This window comes from Delphinapterus leucas, chromosome 2, assembly GCF_059928025.1.
Source record: "Delphinapterus leucas isolate spDelLeu-1000000601 "Yukka" chromosome 2, BTC_Dleu_Yukka2, whole genome shotgun sequence".
NCBI lineage: Eukaryota > Metazoa > Chordata > Mammalia > Artiodactyla > Monodontidae > Delphinapterus > Delphinapterus leucas.
Genome location: NC_143130.1, coordinates 156377872 through 156396688, shown reverse-complemented (window position 1 = coordinate 156396688; position 18817 = coordinate 156377872). Strand labels below are relative to the sequence as shown.

Here is an 18817-nt window from a genome sequence, read left to right as displayed (position 1 = left end):
TGATGAAAAATCTGAAAGAGAAATTAAGGAAATACTCCCATTTACCATTGCAACAAAAAGAATAAAATACCTAGGAATAAACCTACCTAGGGAGACAAAAGATCTGTATGTAGGAAACTATAAGACACTGATGAAAGAAATTAAAGATAATACCAACAGATGGAGAGATATACCATGTTCTTGGATTGGAAGAATCAACATTGTGAAAATGACTCTACTACCCAAAGCAATCTACAGATTCATTGCAATCCCTATCAAATTACCAATGGCATTTTTTACAGAACTAGAACAAAAAATCTTAAAATTTGTATGGAGACAAAAAAGACCCCGAATAGCTAAAGCAGTCTTGAGGGAAAAAAGCAGAGCTGGAGGAATAAGACTCCCTGACTTCAGACTATACTACAAAGCTACAGTAATCAAGACAATATGGTACTGGCACAAAAACAGAAACATAGATCAATGGAACAGGATAGAAAGCCCAGAGATAACCCCATGCACCTATGGTCAGCTAATCTATGACAAAGGAGGAAAGGATGTACAATGGAGAAAAGACAGTCTCTTCAATAAGTGGTGCTGGGAAAACTGGACAGCTACATGTAAAAAGAATGAAATTAGAACACTCCCTAACACCATACACAAAAATAAACTCAAAATGGATTAGAGACCTAAATGTAAGTCCGGACACTATAAAACTCTTATAGGAAAACATAGGAAGAACACTCTTTGACATAAATCACAGCAAGATCTTTTTTGATCCACCTCCTAGAGTAATGGAAATGAAAACAAAAATAAACAAATGGGACCTAATGAAACTTCAGAGCTCTTGCACAGCAAAGGAAACCATAAACAAGACTAGAAGACAACCCTCAGAATGGGAGAAAATATTTGTAAACAAGTCGTCACACAAAGGATTAATCTCCAAAATATATAAACAGCTCATGCAGCTCAATATTAAAAAAACAACCCAATCCAAAAATGGGCAGAAGACCTAAATAGACATTCTCCAAAGAAGACAGATGGCCAAGAAGCACATGAAAAGCTACTCAACATCACTAATTATTAGAGAAATGCAAATCAAAACTACAGTGAGGTATCACCTCACACCAGTTAGACTGGGCATCATCAGAAAATCTACAAACGACAAATGCTGGAGAGGGTGTGGAGAAAAGGAAACCCTCTTGAACTGTTGGTGGGAATGTAAATTGATACAGCCACTATGCAGAACAGTATGGAGGTTCCTTAAAAAGCTAAGCATAGGGGCTTCCCTGGTGGCGCAGTGGTTGAGAGTCCATGTGCCGATGGGGGGGACGTGGGTTCATGCCCCAGTCCTGGAAAATCCCACATGCCGCAGAGCAGCTGGGCCCATGGGCCATGGCCTCTGAGCCTGCGCGCCTGGAGCCTGTGCTCCGCAACAGGAGAGGCCACAGCAATGAGGCCTGTGTACCGCAAAAAAAAAAAAAAAAGAAAAAGCTAAGAATAGAATTACCGTATGATCCAGCAATCCCACTACTGGGCATATACCCAGAGAAAACCATAATTCAAAAAGACATATGCACCCCAGTGTTCATTGCAGCACTATTTACAATAACCAGGCCATGGAAGCAACCTAAATGCCCATCGACAGACGAATAGATAAAGAAGATGTGGTACATATATACAATGGAATATTACTCAGCCATAAAAAGGAATGAAATTGGGTCATTTGTTGAGACGTGGATGGATCTAGAGACTGTCATACAGAGTGAAGTAAGTCAGAAAGAGAAAAACCAATATCGTATATTAACGCATATATGTGGAACCTAGAAAAATGGTACAGATGAACCAGTTTGCAGGGCAGAAATTGAGACACAGATGTAGAGAACAAACGTATAGACACCAAGGGGGGAAAGCGGCGGGGGGCAGGGGTGGGGGTGTGATGAACCGGGAGATTGGGATTGACATGTATACACTAATATGTATAAAATTGATGACTAATAAAAAAAAAGAAAAATGAGGAAGAGGAAGAGAAAGAGAAAGAAACAGGAAATAAGTATATTGTTAACATACTGAAATAACAAAAATATACTGAAGCCCATTTTTTTAAATGTGGATGAAAGATTACTGTGTGTGTGATAGGTTTCTCGTTGGTGTTACTGTCTGCATTCCTGTTAATGGATTGTTTCTGCTGTATTGAATCCTCTGTGCTTTGGAGCAGATGTGTACCAAATTGTCTTTTGTCCCAGTAATAATCACTTACTGAAGACAAAAAAAAAAAAAAGAAGCTCACATCTCTCCAGAGCCATGACCATTGCTCCAGCTAGTCGACACTAGTGGGGATGTGAGACAAAAGTGGATTTTCTAATCAGATTTGAGGTTGACTGAGTAACGGGAGGAATGAGAGAGGAGCATCAGCCCAAGGAAGGGATCAGGATGCTGCTGGCTTACATAGCCAGACTAGCCGTCAGCCTCATCTGCGTAGGAGGCTGCTGCCTTGTCATTCTCCGAAATTGTATATGTTTTGTAGAGAGAGTATTCTGGCCTTTGTTTTTTTGTTTTTTAAGAGAAAAAGGATATTTATGATCCTTAGGTACAAAAAATAGAGGCAGTTCAGGGGGAAAATTACTTCCATTTTAAGGTCGTGCCTTGACCACAGTGTAAGTCGGTTTAAATTCAGATGTTTTGAGCATGTCATCCCATCAGATTGACCAGTGAAATCACATGAAACTACGTTGCAGGCTGAGGGGTCCAAAATCAAACTGGCTATAGTATTTGAGGGATGGGTAAATCATGCTATATTAATATTACATGTAATAGAGAACAGACTTGTGGTTGCCATGGGGGAGGGAGGGATTGGAAGTTTAGGGTCAGCAGATGCAGACTATTATATATAGAGAATGAATAAACAACAAGGTCCTACTGTAGAGCACAGGGAACTATATTCAGTATCCTGTGATAAACCATAGTGGAAAAGAATATTAAAAAGAATGTAGGGCTTCCCTGGTGGCGCAGTGGTTGAGAGTCCACCTGCCGATGCAGGGGACACGAGTTCGTGCCCCGGTCCAGGAAGATCCCACATGCTGCGGAGCGGCTGGGCCCGTGAGCCATGGCCGCTGAGCCTGTGCGTCTGGAGCCTGTGCTCCGCAATGGGAGAGGCCACAACAGTGAGAGGCCCGCATACCGAAAAAAAAAAAAAGAATGTATACATAGGTATAACTGAATCACTTTGCTGTACAGCAGAAACTGACACAACATTGTAAATCAATCAATGTATTGCATGTAAATTAGATGATTTTAAAGTGGTAATTAATCTTATGCCACACTTTCCTATTTTCCTGAGATCATTGTTTATTTTTCTTATTCTCCCTACTTTTATCAAAGAAATACTCAGCAGATCATTATACACCTTTCCCTTCTGACCTGGCTTTCCTCTCAGAGCAAGTAGCCGCTGCCTGTGGATTTCAGGGTTTCCGAGCCGAAGCAGGAATCCTGAATTACTACCGATTAGACTCCACACTAGGAATCCATGTAGACAGATCTGAACTAGATCACTCCAAACCCCTGCTTTCGTTCAGGTAAGTTGGGTCTAGGGATTTTGAATTACTTATCAGTTCATTCCTTTTTCTAAAGCACTTTTAAGCTTAAATAAAACATTAGATTTTTTAAATGGTTGGACTCTATAATCTTTCACTTCTGGGCATCTTAGCCATGTATCATAAGTAAAATTAGCCTAGTCCTTTTCGAGTAATGACCAAATTACAATGAATATTTCTGTTTAAGATGCATGGAGTCTGTCTTTTATAATGAGAGGTATTGTCAGTGTCTGTGGAATAGATAAGTGGTAGAGGCCATAAGGCAAAGTGAGCAACCTTTTTGGAATAGAGGAGAGCAAAGCACAGAAGCCTGAAAAGTTTACTCTCCTTTTCTCCCTAAATGTAAGTTTATATTTCTGCAAAGTACTGCACCTGTATCTCATGAGGAAAGTGCCTGAACAGAATCTTTTATTAATTGCCTTATCTTTAAAGTGAACAGGAATTATAAATGTATATTAAAGGACCCAAATAAATTTTAATTTGCTTATTTAATTGCTTCAGATTTTATTTTGCAGCAGTTCTGTGGGCTATAATAAGTTTAAATAGCAGATCATGGGCTGGTCGCTCATAGACACAAGCTGGAAAAGAAGTATCTTAGCATGGTTTAAAGAGGAGGATTGGGACTTCCCTGGTGGTCCAGTGGTTAGGACTTGATGCTTTCACTGCTGTGGACCCAGGTTCAATCCCTGGTCGGGGAACTAAGATCCCACAAGCTGCACAGTGCAACCAAAAAAAAAAAGCAGTGGGCAGTAACTTTCCCAGTCATGGCTAGTAACAGAAACTTACTATTTGTATTGTTTTACTTTTTTTTTATAGCTTCGGACAGTCTGCCATCTTTCTCCTGGGTGGTCTCAAAAGAGATGAAGCGCCCACCCCCATGTTTATGCACAGTGGTGACATCATGGTAATGTCAGGTTTCAGCCGCCTGTTGAACCATGCAGTCCCGAGGGTCCTTCCCAGTCTGGAAGGGGAAAGCTTGCCTTGCTGCCTAGAGACGCCTCTCCCAGCTGACCTCCCCAGAGACTCAGTGGTGGAGCCCTGTTCTGTGGAGGACTGGCAGGTGTGCGCCAGCTACTTGAAAACTGCTCGTGTTAACATGACTGTCCGGCAGGTGCTGGCCACAGGTCAGGACTTCCCTCTGGAGCTCATGGAGGAGAATAAAAGAGACGCCACCACAGAGGGTTCCTGCCATCTGGATGATGAGGACAGCCAAGCAAAATGAGCTGGGCTGGACCCTGGCTGCTGAGACTTGGAGAGCCCCACTCTTTTACTCAGGCAGGTCTTACAGTAAATGACTGTGCTGTTTTGTATTGCCGCAGACTTCAGCACAAAGACCGGCCAAAAGCAGAGGCAGGGAAAAACTCATCATTGATCACACTGTTGCCTTGGAACCCATCCTGAAGAGAAAACATTAACCACTTTGGCCAGAGAAGTGCTTGACGTGATCCAGCCCCGGTTAGGTTTTGGCACTAACGTATGTGCGAAGTCCAAGGAGGTATGAGCTCCCACAACAGCCTTCTCAGCCTCGCCGTTATCTCTGAGCAAGGTAGACGTGAGTTTCCATGTCTGTGGAATCTTTAAATACCTCGGGTTTTATTGATGGGAAACATAATTCCCCTTCCACCACCCCATCTAGTGATTTGTGGTTCCATGAACCAACCATTAGTCTTACCTTCTTAATTCTTCCAATCAACACCAAATTCTTTGATCTTCTCTGGCCTTCACAGAAAAATCCTATACACTTAAGACAGTGGAACTGGAAATCGCATCTCCTAGAAAAGACAATCACAGTTATCTCTCTTGCCTAAAAGGTAAATATATATAAACCCAAGGAAAGAGGGACAGTAGTTTCTCCAGATGTCTTTCAGGTCTGTAAACTCTTCCCGTTGGCTTTTAAATGCAATTTTAATTGTTGGACTAAAAAAGTCCTAAGGGTATTCTGTAACTGTTTTCCCCATGAATAAACTTACTCAGTTTTAAATTAAAGATCTGTATCTATGTTTGAGGGTAAGTGATTCTGGGATTCGTTTTTTTCCTATTTTCACTTGCTTTATTCATGCTATTGAAGCCTTCTAGCTGTTTCTGCCCTAAGTATTCTTTGTGGCTATCTCACAGGAGAGAATATTCCTTGATATTCCAGTCACTGCTGTTTTTTGTATTGTAGACAGTATGGAAAATGCATGAAGCACTGAGTTTAATCTGTGTACCCCCACCAGTTCACCTCGGTACACCCTGACCCTTTGAGTTACCTTATGTCTCGGTGGGCCTCAGTTTCCTCACTCATAAAATGAAAATATTTATTACCATCTTCCTAGATGGATATTGCTATTTCAAACAATAATGGAAATTTAGTGCTCCTTTCTAGAAACATAATATTGCCAATATTTTATTACTATCTGGACTCTTAGAAACATTCTGGCTTATTTGTTTGTGTGGACGACTGACCAGAAGCTGCTTTGATACCTGCTGCTTGCGACATGACTTGCCAAATTTGCATTTCTCCTCTGCCCTGCCTTTTTTTTCTTACGAGTGTTGAGTATTGAGTTTATATTGTAATCCTTGGTAGGGTTTTTTTTGTTTGAAGGAATAAAAATTAACAGGTTCATCCTTTATGTGTACATACATAGGTTCTAAAATTCGTTCGTGATAGGATAATTTTATATAATTAAAATTACCACTGGAAAAATCCCTTAAATTTTTAATAATGTACATTATATGAACACTGTGTACATTATATGTGACCCTCTGAACACCAACACATGTCATTTAGTAAATCCAGCAGTCAGCTTATCTTTCAGCATTAGAAGATTGCTCTTTAGTCAGTTATCAGATGAAGGTATTGCCTTGTGTTCAGGGTCAATATTTTACAAAAAATACATGTTCCAACTGTAAACTCACACTCCATCAAGCAAGATATGTATGCTGTGAGAAGCATGTGGAAACTGAGGCCAGCCAAGAGGATGGAAGACTCCTGTCTCCCAGCCCACGCTTCCTCTAGGGATGTGCTCCTGGACTCATTTGCGGGGTGGAGAGGGCTGAGCAGAATTGTTTGCACAGTTCACTTCTCTTGTTTTTATGTATATTTCTGTGAGGCACATATAGTTGAAGATGTATATAATGCAACTACTTTGACAGCAGAAATTATACAGCTCAAGGAAAAAGGAAAAGTTGGTGATTTTTCTGCATTTAAATGAGGATGATCCCCCCCCACCAAGTTTGTTTTAGTTGTCTACCAGATGTTTTCTAAGTCAGGTGTCAGCAAACTGTGAGCTACCCTCTGTTTTTATACTGCCCATGGACTAAGAATCATTTGTACATTCTTAACCGGTGGGGGGAAAAACTCAGAAGAATAATATCAGTGACACATGAAGATTATATGAAATTCAAATTTCTGTGTCCATAAATAGTTTTATTGGAACACAGCCACACTAATTCATTTCCAGATTATCTGTGGTTGCTTTCATGCTAAAATGACAGTTGAATAATTGCAACAAAGTCTAAAAGATATGATCCAGGCTGTACAGCAAACATTTGCCAACACCTAGAAAGGAAACCAGACCCCTAGAAAGGAGCCTGAAACCAAGAGAAAACATCAAGGGGAAGATATTTTGTTTTCTTTATTATTTTATATCAAAAATGCCAGGGTAGATAACTCTGTGTTCTAGGATGTATATGGTATCAAGAGTGGAGTCACAAATGTTAGGTCTGGGGAAGCTGGCGCTCATGCTCTGCAAGTGGCAGTGTAACTTGCTATATAACCTTTAAGGCTCAGTTTGGCATCATGTAACCTGTAATTCTGTTGTACATCCCAGTTGGGCCAGGGCAGTCCTGAATGATGTTCCCTATTCCTCTCAGAAGGGTTCTGGTTTGATGATAAATTATATGGTCATCCTAATTGTGTTCTAAAATGTGTACCATTTGACCCAATAAATTTCACTTCTGGTTGAGTCTAGGGAAGTAATTAGAGCTGTCTGCAAGATTTTTGTATAAGAATGTAATAGTCAGTTTGAAATAAGCTCAATATCCAGCAACAAGGAGTTGATTAAATTCATGTATGTGTTCAATAAATGGTTATTGAGCACTGTTCTTTGATTTGCACAAAGTACCCGCTTTTGTGGTGCTTATATCCTAGTGGAAATGACATAACCATACAGAGGAAAACTATAACCATTAAAATTCATGTTTTGGAAGAACAAATAAAGATATGAGGAAATACTTGTGTTTAATGAGAAAACCCAGTTATGAAACCATGCATAGTAACCTAATTCTGTATAGATTGTTTATATATATTTTTTAAACTGGAAGGATAGGTATACCAAAGTGTGAATGATAGTGGGATTATAGTTGATGTTTCTTCTATTTGTGCTTTTCTGTATTTCTATTTTTTTTTACATTGAAAATTTTTTTGTCTTTTTTAAAAATAAATTTACTTATTTATTTATGGCTGCGTTGGCTTCGTTGCTTGCATGCAGGCTTTCTCTGGTTGCGGCGAGCGGTGGCTTCTCTTGTTGCGGAGCACGGGCTCTAGGCGTGCGGGCTTCAGTAGTGTGGCACGCGGGGTTCAGTAGCTGTGGCTCCCGGGCTCTAGAGCGCAGGCTCAGTAGTTGTGGCGCATGGGCTTAGTTGCTCCATGGCATGTGGGATCTTCCCGGACCAGGGCTCGAACCCGTGTCCCCTGCATTGGCAGGTGGATTCTTAACCACTGCGCCACCAGGGAAGTCCCTGAGTCATTTTTTAAGTAAAGAATACATGCTTGAATTTTTTTTTTCCAATTAAAAAAAATAGTCCTTTACCTTGTAATTCTGCCTCTACTTGGAATATATTAGAATGCAAATCTAGGAATATCAACATTGTCTAACAAGAAGAGCTTGTTGGGCTTCCCTGGTGGTGCAGTGGTTGAGAGTCCGCCTGCCAATGCAGGGGACACGGGTTCGTGTCCCGGTCTGGGAAGATCCCACATGTCGCGGAGCGGCTGGGCCCGTGAGCCATGACTGCTGAGCCTGCGCGTCTGGAGCCTGTGCTCCGCAACGGGAGAGGCCACAACAGTGAGAGGCCTGCGTACTGCAAAAAAAAAAAAAAAAAAAGAGCTTGTTGGAGGAAACTATTTTATGTAATAAGATACTATATAACCACTATCAGTCACGTTTTAGGGACATATTCAGTAATCAGAAGAAATGCTCAATATGTTAACTGAGAGAAACAGCTTAACAACAGAACGCACAAGCATTTTACCAGTGCTTTTTGTATACACAGAAAAGGCTGGAGGGTTATAATCTTACATCTCCCAAATTTTCTATCGCCAGCACAAATTGCTCTTTTGAAGAAGGCCTTTGTGTTGCTGTTTTGGAAGGGGCAGGCAAGGCACACACTGCACTCGGCGGCAGCAGCTTTGTAGGGTGTCCACTCACCTTTTTAACTGCTCTTATCAGCTCCATTCCAGTCTGAGGCCCTTTCATCTGGCTGAGATGGATCTTCTCACGACTGCTTGCTTATTATTTCAGTAGAGCCTCTTGCCTGTTTCCAGCACCCTACATCAGATTTTTCCTAAAGCATCCCAGGCCCACAGTGAGACAGATGTGCTGAACAGGACAAACTCAGCAAGACTTGGCTTGCCACGTTCTAATTTTCCCAATTCCTTTTTTACTAAGATAAGCTGGTCTTATCCCTTTTCTGTTTTCCCTTCGTCTAAAAGGTTGGTTTATTAGAGTAGGGGAAAAAAATAAAACCCTAATACCCTAGGTAGATTATACTAAGGCAAATTAGAATGGTAATGAGGCAGAAAGGAGCCCGAGGAATGATTACTGATCTCAGTGTGAATGAGGGGCTGGCAGAGCTAGGCAGGAAAGACACCTCACCTGTTTTCTCCTGCTTCGAAGATTACAGTGGAAAAAACAATGCAAATCTAGTTTCTTAGCCTGCGTAGTAAATTTTTATTGACAATCCTTTTGATCAACTATCCTATCCAAATTTGAGCCCTCATGGAAATGAGTTTGTTGGTTCTCAATTAGTTTTATTGGAAAAACAGATTTCTAAGAAGATGGTATAGACGATGGAAAGTGAAATAGAGTGGTTATCAGGAAAGCTAAATTTTAATAAAGCTCCAACACTTAGCTGGGTGACCTTGAATAAGTCACTCCGCTGAGCCTCAGTTAACCTTTTTGAGCAACCCAGTTTTCTCACCTTTAAGGATGTTTGACCAAGTAATCCTGTGTTACCTACCAGCTCTGCAATGCTGTTCTTCTAAAATGAGAAATTAACCTCAGAGTTTGGCTAAACAGCAAAGCTACCCAGTAAGCAGGATTGTTGGTAAGGAAATCAAGTGTTAACCAAGAGAAAGAGGAGGGTAAGGAGGGGTTAGGGAAATGCAAATTAAAGCAATGAGATGTTTGTACCCATCTGTTTGGAAAACTTAAGGAGATTTTAACCTCTTGACTGTTCTTTTTACTTCCACCCTATTTCTTAATGGTCAGTATGGCTCTGCTCTCAAAGTATCCAGAGTCTAATCCCTTCTTTTTGCCTGTAGCACCCCGACCCAAGCCACTATCATCCGTCGACTGGATGATTATCGCAGTAGCCTTCTGACTCCTTCCATGCTTGTCCCCACCTTCTACTCCTGTAGTTTATTCATAGTTTATTCTTAACTATGGCCAGAGAGGGGCTGTTAACACCTAAGGCAGCTCATGTCACTCTGGTGCTCAAAACTTTCTAATGTCACTTGTTGGGCTGAGTAAAAGCCAAAGCCCTTTTAGTTGACTACCAGTGCCTCCCCATTCTGGCCCCCCATTTTCTCTTGGTCCTCTCGCCCACTCTGTTCAAGCCACACTGGCCTCCTTGCTGCCCCTCTGAACAGACCAAGCACATACTGACCTGTGAGCTGGACTTGCCTTTGCCTAGAACACTCTCTTCTCTGAGATTTGTACTTACTTCCTTCAAGGAAGGCTCAGAATCACCGGGGTGAGGCCCGCCTTCACTGTCCTACTCAAAATCTCAACCCCGCTGCCATTCCTCATGTTCTTTACCACACTATTGTCCATAGCATTTAGGACATAAAACTTCATTATAGGAAATAATTTCTTTTTAATAGTAATTTCTTTTTTCCTTATTGTTAAGAAACAAGGAAATAATATTGTTTCCCACCACTGGACTCTAAGTGCCCTGAGGCAGAGGTGTGCCCTAAGTTTTCTAGAACAGTGCCTGGCCCATAGTAGTTTCTCACTATATATTTGTTGAATGAATGGATGCCAGTGTTGGTGGGATGTGTGAAAATGAAATTTACATTGATAAAGCTATTATATTATCAGTGTTCAGCTAAATTTTGACGCAGCAATTCTAGGTATCTTCCCTATAGAAATGCCTATCAGGGACACAATGATATGTGTAAAAAGATGTTCATTACAGTGTTCAAAATAGTGGAAAACTAGAAACAACCCAAATGTTAATCAGTAGGGAAAGAGTTATTTGACTTATGGTTCATACACACTATGGAATATTAATACTATGGGGCCCTTCACGATAATGTACTGGGTAATGTACTGACATGAAAAGTGCTCCAAGGGACTTGCCAGGCAGTCCAGTGGTTAAGACTCCGCGCTTCCACTGCAGGGGGCTCTGGTCCAGGAACTAAGATCCCGCACGCCACGCAGTGTGGCCAAAAAAAAAAAGTGCTCCAAGACACATTGGTTATTGAAAAACATGAAATAGCAAAATTCTATGTACAGTGTATGAATTAAAATGTAAAAACTAAACAAGACTGTTATCTGTATATGCACGTGCATGTGTGTGTGTAAAGATGGGGGAAAAGATACATCCAAACGTAACAGTGGGAAGGAGAGGGGTTGGGAGGTGGTAGAAGGGACTTTTTACTCTATATGATTTTGTGTGGTCTGATTTCTTTATAAGAACATATTTATGTATTACTCATATATTTTTTAAATTATGCATAGCAAACCCTATAAAGAATTATATGCAGTAATGAAAAATGGAGGAAATAAATCTCCAAACTCTCTGGAAGTTTTCTATTATAAATAAGATCGGGTACTGTGTTAAGTGATGCAGAAAGCAACCAGTTTCAGCTGCTCCCACAAAGGCTTTAGTTCTCGTTTCTGGGTTGGGATTCTCCATGGGCTGACTAGGGAATGTATGATCCTATCCATCCAGGCAAGAGAATCAACCTCCATCACGTTTGTGTCTGTCCTAAGCTCAGCTTGCCGCGCCTGGAAACCTTGTTCTACCTCCGCCATGGAAACCCAGCGTGGGCTTTGGTTGCTAGGGCAGTAAACAGTCAGCCTTAAGGTTGAACCAGTTGGCGAGGGCCACAGTCCTCCCCTGAAAAAGATTACTGTATTCTAGGGTTATGGCTGGCTAGATAGCACTGAAGGCCACAGGGCCCTAAGATTTATTATTTATTAGGTGAGGGAAAGAGGGAGGAGAGGTAAAATCTGCTGTTGGGGGCACACTGGTGGGTGTTCGTGCGCGTGTACCTTTCCTGGGTTCAGTGTGTGTTCCCTTTTGTTAGATGTTAACTGTCCCGTCTCCAAAGTGAGATTAGGCCTGAAAATGTGCCCAACTGATGGCCGGCTGCTCCCATTTGCTCCCATCAACAGGAATCAAGCACTTCCTGAGAGCCACCAGATAGAGGCCCTAAACGTTTTGCCTTCGTTTTTAAGAGGTACTCAACACAAAGGCTCCGATCTCAACAGCTGTAAAAGAGTTAACAAACCACCTTGCCTGGGTTCTGGCCATGGAAGATTCTTCTCCTATCTCTGAAGACAACCATGCCATGTCTGTGTCATTATCCAACTACTCCTGCCTTTGGAGGGGTCACATGGTAGAAGAATTGCCTACAGGAGTTGAAGAAACATCAGTGTTGCTGCTGTCTGTCAAGCAGCAGCCCTTGTTATTTATTAATCCAGCAACTTTAGTAAGCATCTATGCAGTGTGAGTCACAGTGTTATGTGAATGCGATGGGCATTGTTCCTGCCCTCAGGTCCTACAGTAAGTGGGAAAAATACCTCTGTAAACAGACAATAAAGTATGCTGTGATGAGCCAAGTGCAAGGTGCAACAGGAGGGGCATGTAACAGAGCTGGAAGGGAAAGGCTTCCTACAGGAAGGAACATAAAAGCTGGCAAAGAATGAGCTGGACGTAGCTTCACTACCCTCCTGTGTGGCTAAAGGCCATTTATTATCTCTTTTGTTTCTTTGGTCTTGTGGGAATAAAAGCATCTGGAAACTTTTGAGGACTTTTTCAAACCTTAATAGTTTATGATTCTGAACATTCGTTTTGTTCATAGCCCTTAGCAATGTCTGCTATCATGTCCTTTGTTCACTCTATTATATGTGTCCTCCAAAGAACAAGCTCCCTAAGGGCAGGTTCTCTTCTGTCTCGTTCACTGATATTTCCCTAACATCTAGAATACTGCTTGGTACATAGCTGCTCAATAAAATACTGTTGGACAATTGAAGATTTTCCAGGCAACCTTTTTTGAGGAGTTTACTGCTTATCCTGAGTGGGAATGTGGCTAGAAAAGGCACTTCCAGCATCACCAACCAAACCCTATCCAAGTGCTCCTCATGCCTTAATCAGGGACCATTCCACTGCAAGACACAAACTTACCAAATTACAAAAAGCATCTGAGGGCAGGAAATGGACAGAGCCTCCCTGAGAACCAGAAGCAGGAAAGACCCCTGGACCACAGCAACTGTCACATTTCCCTCCCTCAACCACCCTCTCTGGTCTTTACTTCCCTCTGCCTGTGTCTGCTTCCTGGGACTGCAGACCCTCTTTGCTGACTTTACTTACACAAAGCTGCCCCCAAGTTGCACCTTAAACCTTCCAGGCTGTTTGCAAGTAGATTATTAACCCCCATCCAGACTGCTGGAGGAGAATCTGCTTGGTATTCTACATGTTCCCCCTGTCCGGTCAGCTGTGGCCAGGGACACAGGGATACTTTGCTCATCAAAATCAAAGGAAGGCTAATGGGTGGAAGGAAAGGAAATGATTAGCAGAAGAAATGATTGGCATCTCTACTGACAATCATTGTACAAATTTCCTTCTAGAATGAAGTGCTGGAGAATGTTAACCCCAGATCACTGGACCCAGAGATAATAGAAGGGGGGGCCTATCCATGGCTGTCCCCAAGCCCCTTCACCAGAGGCTACTCCCAGGGCCTTCCCCAGACAAGATTCATCAGTGCCCCCATGACACCTCCCCTGCTTATCACCTCTGGGCTTTGTGAAAAGGTTGGAGATGAGGGTGAGGCATCTGCTGCCCCCGCACCCCCATTGCTTGGGAGACCAGAGGTGATTGAGGCGCTTTCAGCCAGAAAAATATAATTTAAGGGCTTGGCATCTGGCTGGGAACAGAGAGCTATGTTGCCATGGCAATGCCTCGCTTCATTTAACAGCAGCATATCCCTGAGTTTGGTCACATCCACACTCAGGCACATGTAGCTCCCTGTCAGCAGCCCCCGCGATGCGCACACACACACACCTCTGGCAGAAATCCCTCTGCAGAAGCAAAGCCCATTCCTGCGCCTGCCTCCCCATCGTAGACACCCAAGCTCATACCCTTTCCTGCAACACCTCGGCCAATCATGTGGACTCCAAAAGCACCCCCAGACAGCACAGAGCCCTCCAGGGAATTTAAAGGGCTACATGAGTGCAGAGCCCCCATACAGGTCCACATGGAAGCCTGCCAGGGTCCATATGCTTTCCTGCGTTCCTAACACAGAGCCGTATCTCCATCTTCCTTTATAAATCTTTGTGCGTCATCTCCAACCCTTTCATGATGCCCAAGAAGATAAGAAAGAGAGAGAGGAACAGTGGTGGCCGGTGCACAAATGCTTCTTTGTTTTCTAGGGAGGAAAGGGCTTAGGCCAAAACCTTGCAGGTATTTACCCAGAGGCCCCTAAGCACCTACTGAGGTTCTGTCCCTGCCCCTCCCTTAACTCAGGCAGCAGTGGACAGGATGGATCAGGGCAGGGAGACCTGAAAGCACAAGGATGTTCGTAGCAATGATATTTGTGGCGGTGAACAATCAGAAATAACCTAAATGTCCATTAGTAAGGAACAGGTAAATAAATTTAGAGAAAGAGCAAAGAAAGTATAGCTATTTCACTAGATTCCCAATGATAAGAAATAAATGTAATCAGACTTTGAAATAGCTGTATATGTGAAATAGATGTGCATATTATTACTGAGCTATCAGAATGGATGACAGGATTTTCTGTTCTCTTCTGGATCTCTGCCACTGCTTGCTGATCATTAAGTAATTTTCAGAACCACACTTTCACCCATAAAATGTAATGATTCTCCTTGATGGGGTCTTCGTAAAAAAAAAAAAAAGAAGAAGATTGATGATTTCACACTTATACAATATTCCTGCAAAGATGGTTTGGTCCATCGGCACTGATGATTTAATAAGACAGTGCCCCCAAGGCTAGGAACAACAGGGCAAGCTAAAGAGAAAATAGAAAACCTCAGTCTCAAAATGGCAAGTTTGAAGCATCGTGATTCCCAGTATGTCCTGAGTGAGGGCCTGTTATATGCAGAGCACTGTGCAAAGCATCAAGTTCCCAGGACACAACAGGCATAAGAATAACACTATTAGAAAGATGCCAGGGGTGCCAACCCTAGAGGGAAGAAAGAGGTCACAGGTCACGTGCATGGGATAGGACCACAGACAGATAGAAAGGAAGGATATGAGGGAGGGAACTTCTTCCTCACTCCTGACATTTCCTCCCAGTGAAAGAAGCTTGATTAGTGGAATTTCTGGAACTCTCTCTGCCCCCACTGCTCCTCCTGCCCTGTGAGTAGAGTGGTGAAGAGTGAGTAGTGACTGACTGTTAATTTTGGAAAGAATATTTGGGCATCCTTGACTCGGCCCACATCTTGTCTCCCTTGGGTGTGAGCCCACCTGTTGAGTAAACATTCTTCCCACCTTCTTGCTTTTACTCTTATAGGGCAGGACCCCTCTGCAAGGGGAAGGACTGTCTCCACTCAGTGTTGGGATTGGGTGGGTACGTCTGCTTAAATTCTGGGTCTCAGTATTAGCAGACTCATTTGGCTAAAGACTGGTCTCTTACTACCAATAAAGGTGATATTTCATCTTGCACGTTTCATTTGTTTTATGTCTTGACTTATGCAAAACCCAGGCAGGAAATAAGAATGCTAACTTTTGGGAACCCCTTGAAGCCTGCAGTAGTTATCCGTTGCTGCATAACAAACTACCACCAAACTCAGTGACTTAAAATGACAAATGTGTATTATCTCACATCGTGTCCCAGGGGCACCTCAGCTGAACGGTCATGAGGCTGCAGGTCAGGGCTGCCTTCGTCTGAAGCTTGTTCAGAGCTAGAGCATCAGCTTCCAGCATGGCTGTTGGCAGGAGGCCTCAGCTCCACCCTACGCAGCCTCTCCACAGGACTGCCTGAGGGCCCCCTTGACACAGCTGAGGGCGTCACCAGAGCAGTTAGAGGAAGTCACAGTGCCTTTATAACCTAGTTTCCAAAGTCGAACACCATCACTTTCTCTGTATTCTTCAGAAAAGAGTCCAGCCCCGAAGGGGAATTGAGCTCCATTTCTCCAGAAGAGTGTCAAAGAACTCGAGGTCTTTCTTAAAACCACAGAGTCCTCGACAAAGGAAAAGTGACTCTGCTCTCTCACACAAGAGGCCAGTCAAGAGCTGGAGAAGGAGAAGCAATTCTGCCCACTAGCTTCTGGGCTTCAAGCTGGATATCACGTGGAAAGACAGAAATAACACAAAATCCTTCACTCAGGATCTGGGTGAAACAGGACACATCCTTTGCTCCCTGCTTTAGCCACAATCCTCTCCTCAAGGCCCAACAGAGGTGCCTACCCAGAGCTCTTAACCTCTTTCTAGACTGTGCTCTGAGCACCCAGAATCCCAAAATTCTCTTCCCAAATGGCCCGGGCCTGCTCCCTGGGCCTTTGCAGGCCTCACCCTCAGGTTCATTTTCCCACCAGTGTATGCACCCCTGGGCCCGCAGGTTACTTGCTGGAGTATGGACAAAGCTTGGCCATGCAGGCTGGGGTGTCCTCACACATGGTGTGGAGGCGAGGCAGGGACAGGAAGAGAAGGAAGATGGGCTGGGTCAGTTGTGTAGATGCATGTATCTATAGATGCATGGAGGTCAAGGTGCCCACAGCATACCAGCGGCGTTCCTTTTCTTCCTAACTTGCCAGTGTGCTTGTCCATAATCTAGCAAGCCTGCCTCAGCCGAAGGGCTGATGTGAGTCAGGATTTGATTGCCTCCGTAACATCCCTTTTAGGCCAGGGACCAGCAGACTGTCAACAGGCAGTGAGGCGCCACTTCTGAGCCCAGGCCTCCCTCTAGTGACCAGTCCGGGGACAACAGCTAGAGGCTCTTGGCCACTTTCCTGAATGGACACCTCTTCCAGAACCTGCTTTCCAAAACCCATATCTGATCCTATTGTTCTTTGCTTAGAAACCTCAAATACAAGCAAAATTTCTCAAGCGCCCCCCACACCCCTCCATGGGCTTCAAATGAAAAATAAAGCCCAAGCCTTTAGCTTCCCTGGTGGCGCAGTGGTTAAGAATCCGCCTGCCAATGCATGGGACACGGGTTCGAGCCCTGGCCAGGAAGATCCCACATGCCGCGGAGCAACTAAGCCCGCGAGCCACAACTACTGAGACCACGTGCCACAACTAATGAAGCCCACGTGCCTAAAGCCCGTGCTCCGCAACAAGAGAAGCCACGACAATGAGAGGCCCACGCACCACAAAGAAGAGTAGCCCCTGCTCGCCGCAACTAGAGAAAAGCCCGCGCGCAGCAACGAAGACCCAACACAGCCAAAAATAAATAAATAAATTTATTTATTTTTTTAAAAAAAAGCCCAGGTCTCAGCCTGGTTGACAAGGCCCTTCTCAATGTTAAGCGAGCCTACGTTTCCAGGACCCGCCTCTGCCCCACCACCACACACACACACACACACACACACACACACACACACACACACACACACACGTACGCGCACGCACGCGCACACACACCTCCACCCCCGCAACCTCTGCCTCCCACATGGCACACACACCTGTGCTTAGGTCAGGCCAGAGGGCTTGCTCTTTTCGCACCTCTGTTCTTTTGCTGGCAATAAACTGCCCATCAAACAAACTCTTACTCCTCCGTAGGGACCCACTTCACTCTTCTTTGCGGCTCCCTGGGGGAGAATTCACGACCCCTCAGGGGGTCCCTCTGAGCACTTTTCTATAGAACAATAGCTAATGCTGACTGAGCAGTAATGCCAGTCCCAGCGCTGAGGGCTCTAGAGGCATTATGCCCTTTAATCCTCACTATAACCCCAAAGCCAGACGCTATGATCATCCCCATTTTACAGATGAGGAAACTGACAGGAGAGGGGTTAAGTCACATTCCCAAGGACACATGGACAGCAAGTGAGAGCGGGGCAGCCACAACGCTCTCTTGCGCTCCAAGCCACCTCCTCGACCACGGCTCTCGGACACATGTCCTTGTTTCCTGCCTAAGAGCCTGAGAGAAGCCTGTTCTCTTGTCTCTGGATCTTGAGCATGGGACACGGCCACCCCTGTGACTGGTGCCTGGAAAGCCCTCAGTCTAGTTCCTGAACTAATGGCAGACAGGAAGGGTTGGCTTTGCCTGCCACACTTCTTCTCAGGTCCTTTGGTTCTGAATCTTTTTAAAATTTATTTATTTAATTTATTTTTGGCTGCCTTGGGTCTTTGTTGCTGTCCGCAGGCTTTCTCTAGTTGCGGCGAGCAGGGGCTACTCTTTGTTGCAGTGCTCGGGTGTCTCATTGCAGTGGCTTCTCTTGTTGCAGAGCACGGGCTCTAGGAGCGCGGGCTTCAGTAGTTGTGGCACATGGGCTCAGTAATTGTGGCTCATGGGCTCTAGGGCGCAGGCTCAGTAGTTGTGGCACACGGGCTTAGTTGCTGCGCAGCATGTGGGATCTTCCCGGACCAAAGCTTGAACCCGTGTCCCCTGCACTAGCAGGCAGATTCTTAACCACTGTGCCACCAGGGAAGTTCCTGGTTCTGAATCTTGATTCTAAATCTCCCATCTTGTTCCAGACTCAGAGCCGGTCACACATTCTTAACCAGGAAGGGCAGACCCGTGGGCATAGTTTGCAGTGTAAAGATCAAGAATAAGAAACAGGGTGTAACTTTGAGCTATTTGCCAAAACAACTGATCCCTGATTCCCCATCTCTAAATTAATAACCCAAATTGGCGA

General features: G+C 44.0%; 1 protein-coding gene across 1 annotated transcript in view; it reads left to right on the top strand.

The window, feature by feature from the left end:
• ALKBH1 (alkB homolog 1, histone H2A dioxygenase) overlaps positions 1–8010 on the top strand; it is a 32445-nt gene extending 24435 nt beyond the window's left edge. The window contains exons 5-6 of the mRNA XM_022576431.2: positions 3358–3551; positions 4386–8010. Coding sequence (XP_022432139.2) covers positions 3358–3551; positions 4386–4791 — 600 coding nt within the window. The 3' untranslated portion in view covers positions 4792–8010. The remainder of the gene's footprint in view (positions 1–3357; positions 3552–4385) is intronic.
• Positions 8011–18817: the final 10807 nt, after the last annotated feature.